Source organism: Populus trichocarpa, chromosome 8 (assembly GCF_000002775.5).
Source record: "Populus trichocarpa isolate Nisqually-1 chromosome 8, P.trichocarpa_v4.1, whole genome shotgun sequence".
Classification (NCBI taxonomy): Eukaryota; Viridiplantae; Streptophyta; class Magnoliopsida; order Malpighiales; family Salicaceae; genus Populus; species Populus trichocarpa.
In genome coordinates, this window is record NC_037292.2 from 3,630,440 (window position 1) to 3,646,982 (window position 16,543).

The 16,543-nt window shown below is 36.1% G+C and overlaps 3 protein-coding genes and 1 non-coding gene across 7 annotated transcripts; 2 read left to right on the forward strand and 2 right to left on the reverse strand.

Moving 5' to 3' along the window:
* Window positions 1–2,557: 2,557 nt before the first annotated feature.
* LOC7487981 (PRA1 family protein A3) lies at window positions 2,558–6,043 on the reverse strand. Of its 3 annotated transcripts, XR_002983156.2 has the most exons (8): window positions 5,639–6,043; window positions 5,331–5,371; window positions 5,162–5,240; window positions 3,776–3,862; window positions 3,599–3,687; window positions 3,420–3,491; window positions 3,157–3,330; window positions 2,558–2,930 (listed from the first exon to the last, which is right to left on the reverse strand). XR_002983156.2 is itself a non-coding variant. In XM_024606321.2 (7 exons), the coding sequence occupies exons 1-7, from the start codon at window positions 5,794–5,796 to the stop codon at window positions 3,227–3,229; spliced, it is 630 nt and encodes a 209-aa protein (XP_024462089.1). In that variant the 5' UTR covers window positions 5,797–6,043; the 3' UTR covers window positions 2,957–3,226. The 3 variants fall into 3 exon arrangements, 1 of the variants encoding a protein (XP_024462089.1); XR_008059768.1 differs by lacking the exon at window positions 5,331–5,371 and having other exon boundaries at window positions 5,162–5,279; window positions 5,639–5,787; XM_024606321.2 differs by lacking the exon at window positions 2,558–2,930 and having other exon boundaries at window positions 2,957–3,330.
* A 615-nt stretch (window positions 6,044–6,658) lies between these two features.
* On the reverse strand, window positions 6,659–6,732 carry TRNAV-CAC (transfer RNA valine (anticodon CAC)). Its single transcript has one exon. It is a non-coding gene; the product is annotated as a tRNA-Val (tRNA).
* A 586-nt stretch (window positions 6,733–7,318) lies between these two features.
* On the forward strand, window positions 7,319–8,038 carry LOC112328371 (probable glycosyltransferase At5g11130). The gene has a single exon (XM_024606453.2). The coding sequence runs from the start codon at window positions 7,319–7,321 to the stop codon at window positions 8,036–8,038; it is 720 nt and encodes a 239-aa protein (XP_024462221.2).
* A 690-nt stretch (window positions 8,039–8,728) lies between these two features.
* On the forward strand, window positions 8,729–15,896 carry LOC7487982 (folylpolyglutamate synthase). 2 transcript variants are annotated; one of them, XM_002311156.4, is made up of 16 exons: window positions 8,739–9,105; window positions 9,187–9,329; window positions 9,443–9,508; window positions 9,742–9,851; window positions 10,227–10,287; window positions 10,610–10,693; window positions 10,812–10,868; window positions 11,037–11,097; window positions 11,417–11,463; window positions 11,587–11,664; window positions 12,170–12,334; window positions 12,418–12,711; window positions 13,415–13,493; window positions 13,777–13,929; window positions 14,236–14,396; window positions 15,012–15,896. In XM_002311156.4, the coding sequence occupies exons 1-16, from the start codon at window positions 9,096–9,098 to the stop codon at window positions 15,069–15,071; spliced, it is 1,629 nt and encodes a 542-aa protein (XP_002311192.4). In that variant the 5' UTR covers window positions 8,739–9,095; the 3' UTR covers window positions 15,072–15,896. The 2 variants fall into 2 exon arrangements, with proteins under 2 accessions (XP_052311042.1, XP_002311192.4); XM_052455082.1 differs by lacking the exons at window positions 13,415–13,493; window positions 15,012–15,896 and having other exon boundaries at window positions 8,729–9,105; window positions 14,236–14,395.
* The last annotated feature ends 647 nt before the right edge of the window (window positions 15,897–16,543 follow it).

The window sequence follows — 16,543 nt, forward strand, 5'->3', positions numbered from 1 at the left end:
ACCAACAGATATGATTTATTTGGGACCTTGAATATTATAGGCGAGGCGTGAGCCAATCAGGAGATTTTCATGTGATAAAAAGTTTCATGCAACTTGTTACTTCTGAAATAAACAATAAACGGTGTCGCCTATTATTCTCTTAAAAAATGTACAATTATATTTGTTTCGTGTGCCGTGTACAATTTTAGAGCCGTCGATTCGTAAAAAATAGAACTCGGGGTTTTTTCCTGGCAAACCCCAGACGTGGGTGTCGTTATTTGCGCCAAAAGCTAATTTTGATCTTCATGAATCATGTGCTACATGCCCCTAAAAGCTCCAGTTTCGCACGCGCAAGCACCACCAGTTAACCCTCGTCTGCCACTCATGCAACGACAGCATGTGTTACCTTGAGGTGGTTATTTTTATTTTGGTTCGGTTTGGTTTTTATAAAAAAAAAATAACCAAAACTGATTTTTTTTTGAAAAAAAAACTGAAACCGGTTCAAACCGACCGGTTTCGGTTTGGTTTGGTTATTTTGGGGACAAAACCGGTTTGGCTCGGTTTTCCGGTTTGGATCGGTTTTTTTCCGGCCTGGCTTGGCTTTTTTCCAGTTTGACTTGGTTTTTTTCTGTTTGGCTCAGTTTTTTTCGGTTTGGGTTCAGTTCGGTTTTTTCAGTTTTAGACTTATAAAACCGAAATCAAACCGAACCGGTCGGTTTTTTTAAAATTTTAATCGGTTTTTTTGCTCACCCCTAGTTTTATCTATGTGAGGCAAACAAATAAGGTCTTGGTTTAGAGTGAAATTAAATACTGTTTTTAATATGTTTATTTGTTTTATATAAAAATAATATTTTCATGACATAACTAAACTCTCTAAACCTTTTAAAAAAATAAAAAAATAAGATTAAGAAAAGAAAATATATTTTTATTGTATATGAGTTTTTGTGTAGTAATAGATTTTATTAGACTTAAAAATCTTATAATGAAACATTATGTCTTTTAATACTATAATTGTTAATGAAACTAGATGAATGTTAATAAAACAACTATATTTTAAATTAAACCGAATAGATATTATTTAGTTTTATTCTAACAATTATAAATATCAAAATTAATTATGAAAATTACACGAAATTAATTATCATCCTTTAATATTATAAATATCCATGTAATAGCATTCAGAAGTCCATTATATAAGCTCATCCATCAAAGTTTTTATTTAATTTACTACATGATATAAACTCATATTTATAAACACTTAAAAATATATATTTTTTTAAAAAATATATATTTAAAAATATATTTATTTATTTATTTATTTACAACCTACACAAACAACTTCATCATACATCCCCAAATGCACCAAAATTCCATAAAAGGTGCAGCAGGACCACCTCCCTGACCACTCCTTAGTCCCTACACTTCGGCAGCCAAAAGCAACAGGTTAGTGCATGATGACATGATCTGTGGTGATGAATGCACTTTATGGCGGTAAAGGTGTGATATTTGCTGCTTTGATGTCCATTTAGAAAGCCCACCTCGCTCTTGGTCCATCCAACCTACGTATGGATCCACACGACAGCTTATGGGCCCACTGCAGTTCGAACTATTTGACAAACCTCCTCATCATGGGAACTCACTTCAATCTCGATCCATTCAAGCACATAAAGGGTCTTTGCGATATGGATCATTTGACGAACGTAACCAGTTCGAGAGCCAACCTCTGTCTCAGTTCATCCGAGTGCATTCAGATCCATCACGATACGAACGTAATCCTTGACGAGTAGCCTCTGCTTGTCCATAAAAGTCTCTCTTTTTGCTGAAAACTACCTGTTCAATGGCAATATGATTTTCCTTTGATATAGGCTGGTGATTGTGCGTTGTCTCGGTGGCTATGGTTACCTTTTTCAATGAATCCTCTATGGAAGTTGAGGTTTTCATCTCATGGGTTATGCAATCATGGAGCGAGTGACAGATGGCTTTGTCGATGAGTTGAAGAAGCCATTTGTGAATTGGCGAATAATAGCAATGGAAAATGGAGAATAGATAGGTTTTAGTTGCAGCTGCTTAGCGTTCGATATCTACAATAGGAAATACATGGGCAAATTCATTATATATGGACTTATGAAGTACTGTACGAAACTATTTCCACGCGGAAACCAGTGCTTCATTTCCGACGAACATATCCTTGCATTTTTTCATGACGTGACTAAATAGTTTCACATGGAAACCTACTAGAAGAAGGCTGAGCATTTTCCATGATGCTTTCGTAGAGAAAGCAGAGACATTACAGGATTTTCCTTTGAATGAGGCTTGGCATCTGTGGTCATTGCAAAGGCGTTGTGCTGTGCGGACCCGAAAATGATAAATGACGACCTGAGCTTTCATTTGATGGCGGTTTCAGTGCCATGGTGGAGGGAGACTTGTTGGGGGGCATCGACATCTCAGGTATTATCCTAATAATTAACGAACACTTTCATTTTTTTCTCACAAAAGGAAAAGGAGGAGGATACAATACTCTCAGGTATTGTACATTGTATTTTTTTTTAAAAAAAAAATTTAATACAATACATCAAGATCATAAAAAACATTAAAAAAAATGTAAATTCAATACTTTTCAAGGTACATATATTTCTAGAAAGCATAAAAAACAAAAATTATCAGAGTGTAGCAGTAACAACTACTGGGAAGCAATCACAGAGCGAGTTTTAATTCTTACAAAGGACCAATATGAACCTTTGATTTTCCCTAGCCAGACACGGTGCGTTCTTCAGTCATGATTGTTTTTCTGGTTCATTGTATTCAGGAGACCACAGGCCACAAGTCTAGAGCTTACAGGCCAAAAACCCCAACCACCGCCCAATTTGTGATCTGGTCCCAAGGAGTTACCATTGCAGTATCACCAAAATGTAACCAGTAAAGCAGCTCCATCCCCAAGCCATTCAAAGCAACTAATAAATCATGAAAAATCAAACCATTTTGTATAAGAAAACTCGACGTGAATCTCAGATAAATGATCTAACAAACAGAATTATCCTTGATTGACTGCACAACAACAATGCGGGAGTAAAAGTAAATAACAACTCAAAATTTTGCTAAACTACAGAGCAGCTCTAAATGTTGATTGACTCAATTATATTAAGATGAGAACATTTACATTTTACAAAGAACACTCACCTTAACTGAGACACAAGGTTACGGGGCAGGATTCACACCGACCCTGACATCCTTTTAACCCAACAGGGAGTTAGAGATCACTATAATTACGCCAGACTGCACGAAATTCTTCACGGAATGTGTTGAGGCGTGCTTTCAGATTAGGTGTTTTGAAGCTTGCATGGAGCACAATGACTGCCAAAGAAAATATGATTCATCAATTATACGAAAAAAATTTCTCTCAAGAAAAATTTAACCAAATACAGAGAAACTGTGAATTTTACCAAGAAGGCCACTTATGAGCGCCCATGAAATATACAAAAGACTGCCAGAAGCATACCACAAAACAAAACTGACTGCAAAGAGATGTTAAAGAGAAAGAAACATATGATCAGGCATCATTGATTCCAAGTCAAGATATTCCAGGATTGATTATGAAATTGAGCCTTGAGATATTAATTACCAGCTGAGAATAAAAGGACAAACAATAAACGAGGTTGGCCAAGAATGTACACAGACTTTTTTGCTGATGGACGACCACGGATAACAGGCCTGAATAAAATGTGCATGTGTGGTAAGTACAACCAACATCCATTTCAGAAATGGCCTATGGAGGATAAATTAGTAGTTACTAACTCACATATGCCGAGGCCTCATTTTTGCTGCCAAATGTGGAGAGAACTTCCTTACAGTTCTTGTTACTCTCTCACTGAAAGTAGCTGCAAAACTGCAAGAGAGGGGGACAACCATGCGTCATGCTTGCTGCATATATCATATCACAAGAACAATAAAAGTAAATAGAATAATTATAACACTACACAATCAATGTCCGACCCTCCCCCAACCTCCACGACTCAAAAGTATAGAGTAGCTTGCACAGAAAAAGAGAAGACAGCAGCCTACTCTTAATCAGAAATGAAATTTTCTTCAAACACAAGAAATCAGATAGCTTGTTAGTTGATTTTTTTTCTCTAACATAATTGTTGTTAACTGCGTCATTCTTCCTCTCTCTGCAGCTGCTGAAGTGGCATGATTTATGCTCGTTTGACTGGATATAAGATGACAAGTGGAAGGACTCATAAGCTGCTTTTGCCAGGAAGGATGATAGGGGGAGGATGGATAGGGTAAAGGAGAAATATGGGAGGAGAAAGGATGGTATTGTTTGGCTAAAAAAGAGTGGGGAGGATGGGAGTCAATCCATCCAAATGGAGAGAATTGAAAATTACAAAGAGGGAAAAGATTGTATCCAATCTGCATAATTTGGGAGGATTGAAAATTACAAGTGAGGAAAGTTAGAAATCCTTCCAATCCTCACTCAAGCCTCAATCCTTTTCGTTGAACAAAGCAAACAACCAATCCTTCACTTCTCACCCACACTGCCTCCTCCATCCTTCTCCCAATCCATCCTAAAAAACACATTGCTAGGAAACTAAACAAGCACCCAGCACATACATCAACTCCATGCCAAGCATGAATCTTTTATGGAATATCCTTCGAAATCTATTTATCAAGCTAACTCATCTAAATTACATATGCAACTACTTCCACATTTCCAAACCAATTTTTCTAGTTGAGCCGAGGAACGACGATAACACATCATAAATTCAAAGATGAATTGATGCTATCTTTAATTTTGACATTCATGCTCCCACATGCAAATAGAACATCATAAATTCAAAGATGAATTGATGCTATCTTTAATTTTGACATTCATGCTCCCACATGCAAATAGAAAACAATCGATTCATATCTCCCATATCTTCCATGCCAAAATCCAGTAAATTCAAGAACATCAAAATTCATAATAAACAGTATTTGTTTAAGAAGAAAAATAGTAGCATGAAGTTTTTTAAAGAACGTAAAAGCACTCAATTACTTAGTTTGTCAGCTACTTGAGAGTAGTTATTCTGAAACAGAAACATCACAATAATACAAATTGAATCATTCTAGCATTACCAAAATTTCAACCACAGAAGAAACAACAAGAAATTTGGAACATAGGACGTTCATTGATTAAGTAGCATACCTATCATTAAGGAAAGCGATGCTTAGAGCCGACAACGCAGTGGCTAGAATAGCCAGTGGCCTTAAGATACATGCAACACCTGAACCCAATATAAAGATCAGTTCTAAACACAAAAACTCTTCATAGATAACAATTAAAATATAATAATAACGGGGCTTTTTTTCCTTACCAAGAATAAGCAGTATCAAAATGAAGTAATTTGTCCGATAGCTGTTCAAACACAGAAACACGCACAAACATAATAAAAACAGATTTTAATTCAAAACTCAACAAATTTAATAGGAAATTGAAAAACCTCATACAGCTGTTAATTAATAAAAGCAATCAGTCGCATAAAATGTATGGAACCCTAAATTGTGCATTACTATTGACTAACACAAACAAAAAGACCAAATCGAACTAAAAATATGCAATTAAGGCACAAATAAACATGTAAATACAACCATCAATAGAGAGAGCGAGTGGGGGGAGAAGTACTAGTAGGAATTGCATTTGAGGCGGCTACTCCACTTCGAGTAAGAACGAGGAATGGTGAATCTGGAGAAGAATTCATTAAGAGGACGAGGCGGAGATGTCCAATCTACTTCCTTTAATGCACCGATTAGATCTTCTGCTGTTACGTTTCCCCAATCCATCTCCCTCAGATTTTGGTAATTATTAACAGCAATAACTATAACAATACGTGTGCTGATTATTGAAAAGTTCGATTTCGTGTTTTTTTTTCTTTTTAAGAAGAGAGAAAATCAAGTTTTACGATGCTGTTTATGAGATTCGAAATGGGAGTTCAGCAACGCTTTTGTAAGAATCGGTGATGTTCGTCGACCGCGAAGAAGTTTCTTCTTTCTAAAAATCTTCGTCGTGTCAAGATACCGTGCGGTGGGATTGATTTTATTCGGGATTAAACCTGTAATCTTTATTTAAAAATATATTAAAATAATATTTTTTATTTTTAAAATTTTATTTTTAATATTAACCAATTAAAATTATCTAAAAATATATATAAAAAATAAAACTATTTTTTAAAAAATAATTAGATCCCAAACGTATTTGTCATCTTAATAAGGTCCCCGTTATATTAATAAATTCTTAATTAAATCCTTACATGAGTTTTAATTAATTAAAATATTAAGTAATCACTTGAGTTTCAGATTATTTCACTTTTCCTTGAGAAACTATTAAATTTTGTAATATCTTCACTTTGAATCCGGTGATGAACTAGACTATACATAAAGAAACATAAAATTTTTAACTTTTTTAATATGTCCTTGGCATGATATGATGGAGAAAATTTAGTGAATTCTTGATTTTTTAATGAAAGAAAAAGAGATTATTACTTAATAATTTTATCAGCTAAAATTAACAAAAATATTTTATTGTTGCTATAGATCGGGAACTTTTTCGAAACTTAAGTGCCCAATCTAGATTGCTACTATAGATGGGAAACTTTTTCGATATTTGTCCTAGGAGAAAAGTAAAAAACATATATAATAAAAGTAGTGTCTGAGCCCGGGTTCGAACCGGGGACCTCTAGTGTGTGAGACTAGCGTGATAACCGACTACACCACCCAGACAGAAGCTGCAAGTTTTTGCCTTGCTATTTAACTAAAAGTAACGTGATGACCCATCCACCCCACCGCTCGTCTTTTTATATCACAGGCAGTGACTCTAGCAGTTGCTTGTTTTGGAGAGCAAGGAACCGCTGCGTAGAATTTGCTCTGCTGTTTTCTTGTGCAAGAACTGCAATAACTTTGGGTAGCTCATCAAGTCTCTGCTTTGCTACCTACCTTCATCTCCAGCCTCAAAACTTCCAAAACAGTTTTAGGAATTCCAAGGTTTAGAATGTCAACTATTATTTACTTTCTCTGTCTTTCTCTCTTAACTTCAGTTTCCAAATCCATCAATGATTCCACCTCACTGTATCTCTCACCCACCATATTCTTCCCCAATTACCAAAACATGCTAAACTCTTTCAAAATTTACATTTACACCCCTTCGAAGCCCTTTTCCTTCTCTTCTCCCACTGAGTCTCTTTTCTTCACTTCTCTCCAAGCCAGTCCCTTTGTAACCCAAAACCCAGAAGAAGCTCACCTATTCTTTGTTCCGTTCGCCTCCAATCTCTCCACGCGCTCAATCGCGCGTTTTATTAGAGACCTCAGAATGGAGTTCCCGTACTGGAACCGCACTCTCGGCGCCGATCATTTTTATGTATCCTGTGCTGGTCTGGGTTACGAGTCTGACCGAAATCTCGTGGAACTGAAGAAAAACTCGGTACAGATCTCTTGCTTCCCGGTACCAGAGGGTAAGTTTGTGCCTCACAAGGATATTTCCTTGCCTCCACTCGCGAGGATCACACGCGCATCACACGCTCCGGGGAACAGGACAGTGAGGTATCTAGTAAGACACGGTGGGGTCAAAGATTCAAAATTGGCCAACGAATTGAGAAATGATTCTGATTTTCTGATGGAATCCGAACCGTCCAATGAAATGACTTTAGTCGAGAGACTAGGGAGCAGCATGTTTTGTTTGTTCGAGGATGGGGCTGATATTTCTGGAATAGGTGAAGCATTGCGTTTTGGGTGTGTGCCTGTAATGGTAACTGACCGTCCGATGCAGGACTTGCCGTTGATGGATGTGCTCAGTTGGCAGAAGATTGCTGTTTTTGTGGGGTCCGGTGGTGGGATTAAGGAAATGAAACGAGTGTTGGATCGGACGTGTAAAGATGATGAGTGCGAGGGAACGAGGAGATTGGGTGTGGCGGCTAGCCAGCATTTTGGGTGGAATGAAATCCCGCAGCCGTACGATTCGTTTTATATGGTGGTTTACCAGCTTTGGCTTAGGCGGCACACAATTAGATACCCCCGGAGAGAATTTGTGTAGGGCCTTTATTTATTGACCAGGCAAAATGATTTTTTACTTTTCTGGTGAAATGGAGTTGTGGCGTATTTTATGACTAGGTGGTCAAAAATCAAGATGTATAATGTAGGAGATTGCCCATAAATTTCTCCTCCTTTGTCTTTGAGGTGTGATTTTTAAATGAAACTTTCTTATTGCTTATCGATTACAAGATGATGATTCCATTTTGTTTTTTTTTTGTGACATACCTCATCACGTTATTGATTAGGTGTTATCTGGGCATGTCATTAGTTGTTAGAATGGGATTCTCCAAGGGCTTTTGTAGTCGCTGTCTTGCTGTGGTAGGTCAGATTTCAGGCTAACATTTTCCTCGTACTCGCTTTTAAGGTATGTATAGTCTCAAATTCTTTTGATTGGTTCTCAAGTAGCTTTTCTACATTTCTTAGAATACCCACTATATAATGGTTTGTTTTTGTATTTAAAAAAAATAAAAAAAAATTTATTTTTTTATTTTAAGTTAATTTGTGTTTTTATGATATTTTGATATGTTAATATTAAAAATAATTTTTTAAAAATAAAAAATATTATTTTAATATATTTTTAAATAAAAAATATTTTAAAAAATAATCATAATAATATCATATATTATAAACTAGAGTAAAAGTAAAAAAAATAAATTAAAAAGAAATATGATATCAGCACATGGAGATAGATAAATAATGATACGACTGCGTCCAAAGATCCCGCGCGCATCCAGTACAGTCTTGCCAAAAATGTTCCCCCCTGTCGTTGGACACGAGTCCGATCTGAAATTCCCTGTCGTATTTAGCGTTCAACTTCAACCTTCCAATCTCAATCCCATCATCTTCGCCCCCAACCAAGACTTAAAGAGAAAAGAAAACACCACCCACTCACTAACTCCATTCTCACCCAATCCCAAAACCACACCAACAAACCAACTCCTCCTCTCTCACTCACTTCCTCTCCACGCCTCCAAGGTCCCCTATCCTCTCCCTATATATATATATTCGAACACTCTTTGTTGTTGAACTCAGGTTTTTTCATTCAGAGGCAAAGCGAGATGGCAGAAGGTAATATCGAGTGTGTGTGCATTGACTTGCGTGTGCAGTTATTAGTACGAATCTTCAGCTATTGCTAATTTTTGCTAACAGGTGACAACAATGGATCGTCTAAACCAACGGTGACTCCGTACGAGGAAGCCCTGGATGCTTTATCCTCTTTGATAACGAAACGCAGTCGTGCTGATAAGAGCAACAACGGAGATCGATTTGATGTGCTTTTCGATTATTTAAAAGTAAATACGCTTGGTTAATCATTCTAATTTTAACTTTCTTCTATTTTAATTATATATTTATCTCGATCTAATTTTGGTTGTTGTTGTTGTTGTCATCCCAATCATTAATTAAGATTCTGGAGTTAGAGGAGGCAATATCAGAAATGAAGATCATACACGTGGCAGGCACTAAAGGAAAGGTAGCACTGCTAAATTTCTGTCAGCAGCCTTCAATTTTTCCTAAATTCATCAAACATGATTTTAAATGTTAATGCAATTTAAAATCATATTTGATCACTGATTCGTAAACTTAATTATGGCAGGGCATTACTTCTGTAAATCCCTGCATATTGTTGAAAGTAGATGCAATACAGGGTCAGGATTGTTCGTATCTGTGTTTTGAAACTAAATGAATTTTTTTTTTAAAATAAAGGGATCTACGTGCACCTTTACGGAATCTATCCTACGTAATTGCGGCTTTCGTACTGGACTTTTCACATCACCTCATCTCATTGATGTCCGAGAAAGATTTCGTCTGGATGGGTAAGTTATGCAAGCTTTAGAATAGTAGTAACATTTTTTCAATTGGCTGATAAGATTTTTTGTTTCCATGAAGAAATTGACTGCTTAAAAACTATTCTTTTTTTCTCTGCTCACGTTTTATATTTATCAACAATTGTCTAAATTCTGATTCTTTCATAGGCTGTCTGTTTTAATTTTATGCCATTTCCACTTCATTGAAGTTTGCCGAAATCTTACTTTACTGTCTCTCTTGTTAATAAAATCAATGTCTTTCCCATCCTTAACCACACTCCTTTTGAGAACTCGGTATAATCCTTTTATTTGTGTTTATTGCATTCTTTTGAAATCCACCCGGTATAAGTTTATATATTCTGGTTTTCCTGTTTTGTATTGCAGTAAGGACATTTGTGAAGAGAAATTCTTGGCATATTTCTGGTGGTGTTATGATAGACTAAAGGTAATCCTGTCCCTGTGTTTTTTTCTTCATCGTAATTCAAGCATTAATTTGGTGGTTATAATGAGAGTGATAGAACGTCGGATGATATTTGATTCAAAAATCAAGCAGGAAGCTTTCTGTAGCTAGTTGCTGGCGAGGGCATGTCAAAATTCTTGCTGTGCTGTCCTAGTGGCTGGCTAACGAAAAGGACTTTTGAGTGGTTTCTAAGTGATGTGGAACCTCAAGTGTCAAAAATACAACTAATGGACTTCCTTTTCTTTGTAAGTTTTGGGCAGTAAATTTGCTTCATTTGTTAGTTTTGACATCTTCTGCTGTTGTGCAGGAAAAATCTACAGAAGATGTACCAATGCCTACCTATTTTCGCTTTCTTGCTTTACTTGCCTTCAAGATATTTTCAGCGGAACAGGTTCGTGTGAACATTTCATGTCGGTGATGATATCCTTTCCATCTGAGCAAACACACTAATGCTCAATTTAATCTCTCATGTTGGATTCGAAGCTCATTTGTTGAGTACTCCTATGCAGGTAGATGTAGCTATTTTGGAGGTTGGGTTAGGTGGAAAGTTTGATGCAACAAATGTGGTATGTATAATTTATATTTGATTAAGAGATTTTTTTCAGCCTTTTTAAATTTGACTTCTGTGTTGATTGTAAAAAAGATATGACTTTGTTTTACATGTCAAGCTCTTCATGCTAGGATTCTCTTTGGTGATATGCTTCTAAAACGGCTAACTTTGCATCATGTTTCAGGTTCAGAAACCTATTGTCTGTGGTATAGCTTCCCTCGGGTATGATCACATGGAGATTCTTGGTTAGTGTTATATTTCAACGAGTTAGTAATAGCTCATGGTAAAATGGTGTAAAACTGTTGCTTATTTGATTATTGACACATTTGAGACTGTTGGACTGCAATTTCCATATAGAACATAGCCAGTTGCAAGATTTTTCACTATTGCATTATAGTCCATATCTGCATAACAAGTAACTGAATTTTTTGAGACCAGACCTCATACTGGCATCTGTTATTGCCTGCACAAAGGAAAACATGTGATGTTTTAAGTCTTGGAAGTGTTCCACCATATTTTCATTCGCTAAGTTCATCTATTCTCTTTGCTGGATGCTTTGATTAGGAAATACTCTAGCACAAATTGCTGGGGAGAAGGCTGGTATCTTTAAGGTGTCCTTCTGAACTATTCCCATCAGCCTCTTGCTTGTGCATTTGCTTCTGAACTTTAACCCAATACGAGTCTCAATTTTATTTTTTATTTTTTCATGATCAAGTTTTCCTTTTCCAATACAGGATGGAATTCCAGCCTTCACTGTGCCTCAACCTGATGAAGCAATGAATGTTCTTGAAGAGAAGGCTTCTGAGTTAAATGTAAGTTGCATATAGTTCATGAACTAGGGAATTCTTTTTTCCACGTACTGGAAAATGCTTGCATCGGATGCTGGCTCCAAATTATAGGATACTGAGTGTTGATGTGGAAGTCAACTCGATGCTCTACCCATCCTAAATCGAGTGTTATGTGAAGCAGGTGCATGCTATATAAGATGATATTGGTGCTTAGATGTGGTTCCCATACTTTTTAAGCAATCCTATTGAAGTGCTAAACCTATACCGGCCAGACTGCTTCCCAGCTCAAACCATAGATTTAATAATTGCGCAACCATAAGTTCTTTGGCTTAGTTACTTAGAGTTGCTAAATTTACAATTCATGGATGAGAATTTGAGGCTAGGTTTGCAACAGCAGATTTCCCTTTCATTTGATTTGACAAGCACTTGTTCTGGGATATAGCATATTGAGGAAATCCATCGTATCATATCAAATCTTGTTGTTCCCTAATTGAAGAACTAATGGCTGATATAAGTATTCTAATTGCAGGTACACCTTCAAGTGGCGGAGCCATTGGATGCCAAATTGCTGAATGGTTTAAAACTTAGGCTTGAAGGTGAGCACCAGTATTTAAATGCTGGTCTTGCCATTGCATTGTCTTTTACTTGGCTTCAAAGGACTGGGCATCACGAATTTACCCACATGGAGCAGGCTGTAAGTTTGATACATGAGAGTTTTCCTGTGCAAGCTCTTTTAGGTCTTCACAGCTATTTTCTGAATTTATTTACATGGAACAGAGCTCACTTCCCGAGCAGTTTATTAAGGGGCTAACAACAGCCAGTTTGCAAGGGAGGGCTCAAATTGTCACTGATCAATACATTAATGCCGAGAGTTATGGAGATCTTGTGTTTTATTTGGATGGAGCCCATAGTCCTGAAAGCATGGAGATGTGTGCAAGATGGTTTTCTCTTGCCATAAAAGAAGACAGCCAGAAAAGAACCTTTAATTATCCCCCACAGAACAATTCTGAATCCACTATTGAATTGGTACAGGAGCATCATGATGAGAGATATGGAAAGAGTTCCATGCAGGTAAGAATAGAGCTTAAAAACCTGTCATTATTTTTGAGATTTACAAAAAATTAAGATGCAAAGCTGGAAGTTACAATTAGATAGGTTCATAAGAAGCCAACTTAGAAAGGGTTTTGTTTGAGGTCAAGTCTGCTTCCTAGAATTGGTGTTGCCAAATGGGTAAAGTAACTGCAAAATATACGCTGTTAGTACAATCTGGAAAGTAAGAAGTTTCAGCAATTGCTGAAGTGGTATGCAAAGCACAAATCATGGTCATTCTTGCAACAAATTCCAGTTGCACACCGAGGCAAAGTGCCTCCAAAAGGAACAATCAATATAAGAGCTATATAAGTGAGTTGTTTCGCTGCAATGATGTGCTTGGTTTTCCAAAGGACCACAGGGTGGCTGCTCACATGGAAAAGATGTGGCTAATAATATTCTGGATGAGATGAAGCTCGCTCCTTTCCATTATAATACATCTGTTGTCCGGTGCAAGTTTGCTTCTATCATTTTTATTTTTATGTCCAACTTTTGAAAAAGGGGTTCAGAAGTCCATTACAATTAGAGTCTCATGATAACCCAATTCATTGAAGAAGAAGTGTTAAACAAAACTGTCATGAGCTTACATGTGTGCCTATGGATAAAATTTTGGTATCAGTACTTGAGAGACACGTGAGTTGCAATAGGGCAATGTTGAGCTAAAAGTTTTGTGTGCATCTTACAGATATTGCTGTTCAATTGCATGTCAGTGCGAGATCCTCAGCTGCTTCTTCCTCCTCTCATGAAAGCATGTGCAAGTCATGGTAAATGATTTAGCAGGAACATATTTAGATAGAATCTCACGACCTTTTCTAAAACATAGCTACCACTTAATAAAGTATACGAGAGAGTTGAATGACATTAAACTCAAACTGTTTGTCAATTTTCCTTGATTATATTAAATTCATTACGCAACAATCTCAACCATCCATATTTTTTAGAAATGAAAGACTAAAAATCAGGAGTTACGAGGGAATATATTGTTTATTTGATGTTAATGGTCTTGTCAAGAAACTTTTGCTTACCAACATTAGTTCGGTATTTTAGGTGTCTACTTCAAGAAGGCGCTCTTTGTTGCAAACACATCCGTGTATTACAAGGTTGGATCTCATGCATTACCACCAACTGATTCTCAAGTTAATTTATCATGGCAGTTTGCTCTTCAAAGAGTATGGGAGAATCTCATACAGAGCGATAAAGGTACCAGTTACATGCATATATATATATTTCTTATATCAGAGAAATATTGGGTTGATTGTTGTATTTGCTTTAGCTTTTGTATTTAGAAAAATAAATGTAAATTTCATTGGACTAACTTATTTTCACAGTTCCCTTCTTTTTTTTTCTTTGGTTAGTACTCTTTCTAAATTTTCCGTTGTTGTACCATTAATTAAATGTTTAAAAATAACTTTTGTCTTTGTTATACATACTAGAAACTGCGAGTTCATCTAACACAGCTCTTCTGTTGACGTTGGGTTTTATGTGAATGGCCTTTTAACTTATCAGGAGGGGAGGTTAAGCATGCGGTTGCTGTTTGTGAAGAAGGTAAAGAGGATGCCAAAATGAGTGGTAGGACTTGTGAAAATAGTGCGGTCTTTCCTTCTCTCCCATTGGCTATTAAATGGCTTAGGGAAAGCGTCCAACGGAATCGATCTGTTCACTACCAGGTAATACTGATTTGAAAAATATATTTTGTTCAATATTTTACAAACTGCATGTGTGTTTATTCTACTTAATACTATGGCCCAGGCAGGATGCTCACATTGCAAAATGAAATCATGAAATTTATCATTTCATTTCTGTTGTGGGTTGCGGTTCCATAGCTTTCTGTTACTTTAAAAATTATTCAGATGCAATAAGAATAAATGTATCTTATAAGAATTTTGTTCCATTGACTATGTATTTTTTGCCACAAAATTCTGATGGATAATCAATACTCCACTATTTCTTTTGCCTCGGAAAGTTTGTTTTGTACAAGTTTTTCCAACTAGCATAGGAGAACAATAGAGATATACACATTTCTTATTGCAAAAAGCTCAGATTCACAGCATGACTTGCTGGAAAACCATAATCAGACATTACAAGTAATACCTTTATGTAAATGACGTTGCAACTTGTCAACAGGAAAGCATCAACTCAAACTTTCCTGAAATTTTAGACAGCGACAGTGTTTCATTTGTAGCCATGCAATTCTAATAAAAGAAGATTCATATGTACGATGCATATATTTGCTCATATAGCATTTGAACTGTTATTTAAACTTTTCTTCCACAATGCATCAGGTCCTTGTAACCGGTTCATTGCATCTTGTGGGTGATGTGTTGAGATTAGTCAAAAAGTGAGGCACAGGACGAAGCTGAAGGTCCCTAGTTGCAAGAATTTACGTTTAAAAAGTGCTGGTACTGATGCTGGATGAACGAGTTAGATACTTCCATCCCATCAACTTCTCTAGGATTCATTTGAACTGCTCCGTTGAAGATGTTGGCAATTCATTGCAGCTTGCTTGGAATTTGGGGATACATCAGGCGTTGTTATTGAAAGTTTGCAAATGAATCATCAGGAATTCGTTGTTATTGCAATCATAGAAACTTCAGATATTGCTAGAAATGATTACCAGCTACTCTCTAGAAAAATCAGTGTACTTTCATGAGACTCTGAAAATCAGACTAGAATTATGGGGGGGAAATTGAAAAGCTAAAAATGTTTTTCCAGAGATAATTTACACGTGCTGCTGCTTCTCACTCGCAGCTGAAGAGGAATGGCTGAGGCTGTTGCTTTTGATGTTGCCCGCATGTTCGTTCATCAAGTTGCGAATGTTGACTTGTCAAAAGATTACCTCCGTGACACTAAGTCTCCTCATCTGCATGAAATTGGGAACCAGATCGAACTCGTTCGAACTCAGATCTGTCGACAGGTTTACCTCCATGATCACCCTGCTAGTTTGCAGGCATGTGGTTGAGAAGGTTATATCCACATGATTAAGAAGAGCATATTATCAGCTTGGAGAGTTTTACAAGAGATCTGATAGCTCAGTTGGTATTTAGCTACTACGCCCCCCTGCCAAGAAAGTGTATAATCATATTGCAATTCAAGAAATTTGAATTGTTCCGATAAAAAAATGTCATGCATGTGTTTTAACCCTGTATTAGTGGTAAGTATATTATTTATTTATTTTAGTTTTAGGATAGAAATTCTCTAAACTCAATTTCAATCAATAGAAAGAAATTTAAAAATTATACAAAATTTAGGTTAAACTTTTTTATAGGTACAATTAATATTTATATTCAAATACACATAATTATAGTGACAAATGATAATATAGTCAAATTACTAAATAATTAATTTATACAAATAATTGAATATCCAAAATGCATTTCGGCAACGCAAAGCATACAGGTAGTTATAATAAATCTAATGACTCGTGTATTTTTATTTTTTTTAATATTTAGCTTAACTGGTTTTGAAGTCTCCTATTTTTGGATTAGGCCGTCTACATTCCTTGAAGATGCATGCGCACAGATAAATTCATTTCCAAATTTGGAAAAAACCACTTTCTCGCTGGCATTTCCTAACCAAAATAGAGATTTCTAGTTATTTAAACCTTATTTTGCCATGGTCGGATAATTTTATTAATAAAAAAATAAAAATCATTTTTTTTTATTTCTAATTATAAACCAAAAAGCCTACACATACATTTTATTAAATCACCAAGAATTATTTGTGTCAATAAATACAAAAAATAAGGTACTAACGCGTTTATTCAACTTATCTTGCTGCAGGTCCACTAATTTTTTTCTAACACAAAAGAATTAAT

Bases quoted from the DNA above. Each gene is read 5' to 3' on its own strand.
- LOC112328371 (XM_024606453.2), top strand. From the start codon at position 7,319: ATGGAGTTCCCGTACTGGAACCGCACTCTCGGCGCCGATCATTTTTAT.
- LOC7487982 (XM_002311156.4), top strand. The intron at 11,464-11,586 runs GTGTCCTTCTGA...TTTCCAATACAG, and splicing joins AGAAGGCTGGTATCTTTAAG to GATGGAATTCCAGCCTTCAC. The intron at 12,712-13,414 runs GTAAGAATAGAG...TGCATCTTACAG, and splicing joins ATGGAAAGAGTTCCATGCAG to ATATTGCTGTTCAATTGCAT.
- LOC7487981 (XM_024606321.2), bottom strand. From the start codon at position 5,796: ATGGATTGGGGAAACGTAACAGCAGAAGATCTAATCGGTGCATTAAAG. The intron at 3,688-3,775 runs GTGAGTTAGTAA...CATTTTATTCAG, and splicing joins AAAATGAGGCCTCGGCATAT to GCCTGTTATCCGTGGTCGTC. The intron at 3,492-3,598 runs GTAATTAATATC...ATCTCTTTGCAG, and splicing joins TGTCCTTTTATTCTCAGCTG to TCAGTTTTGTTTTGTGGTAT.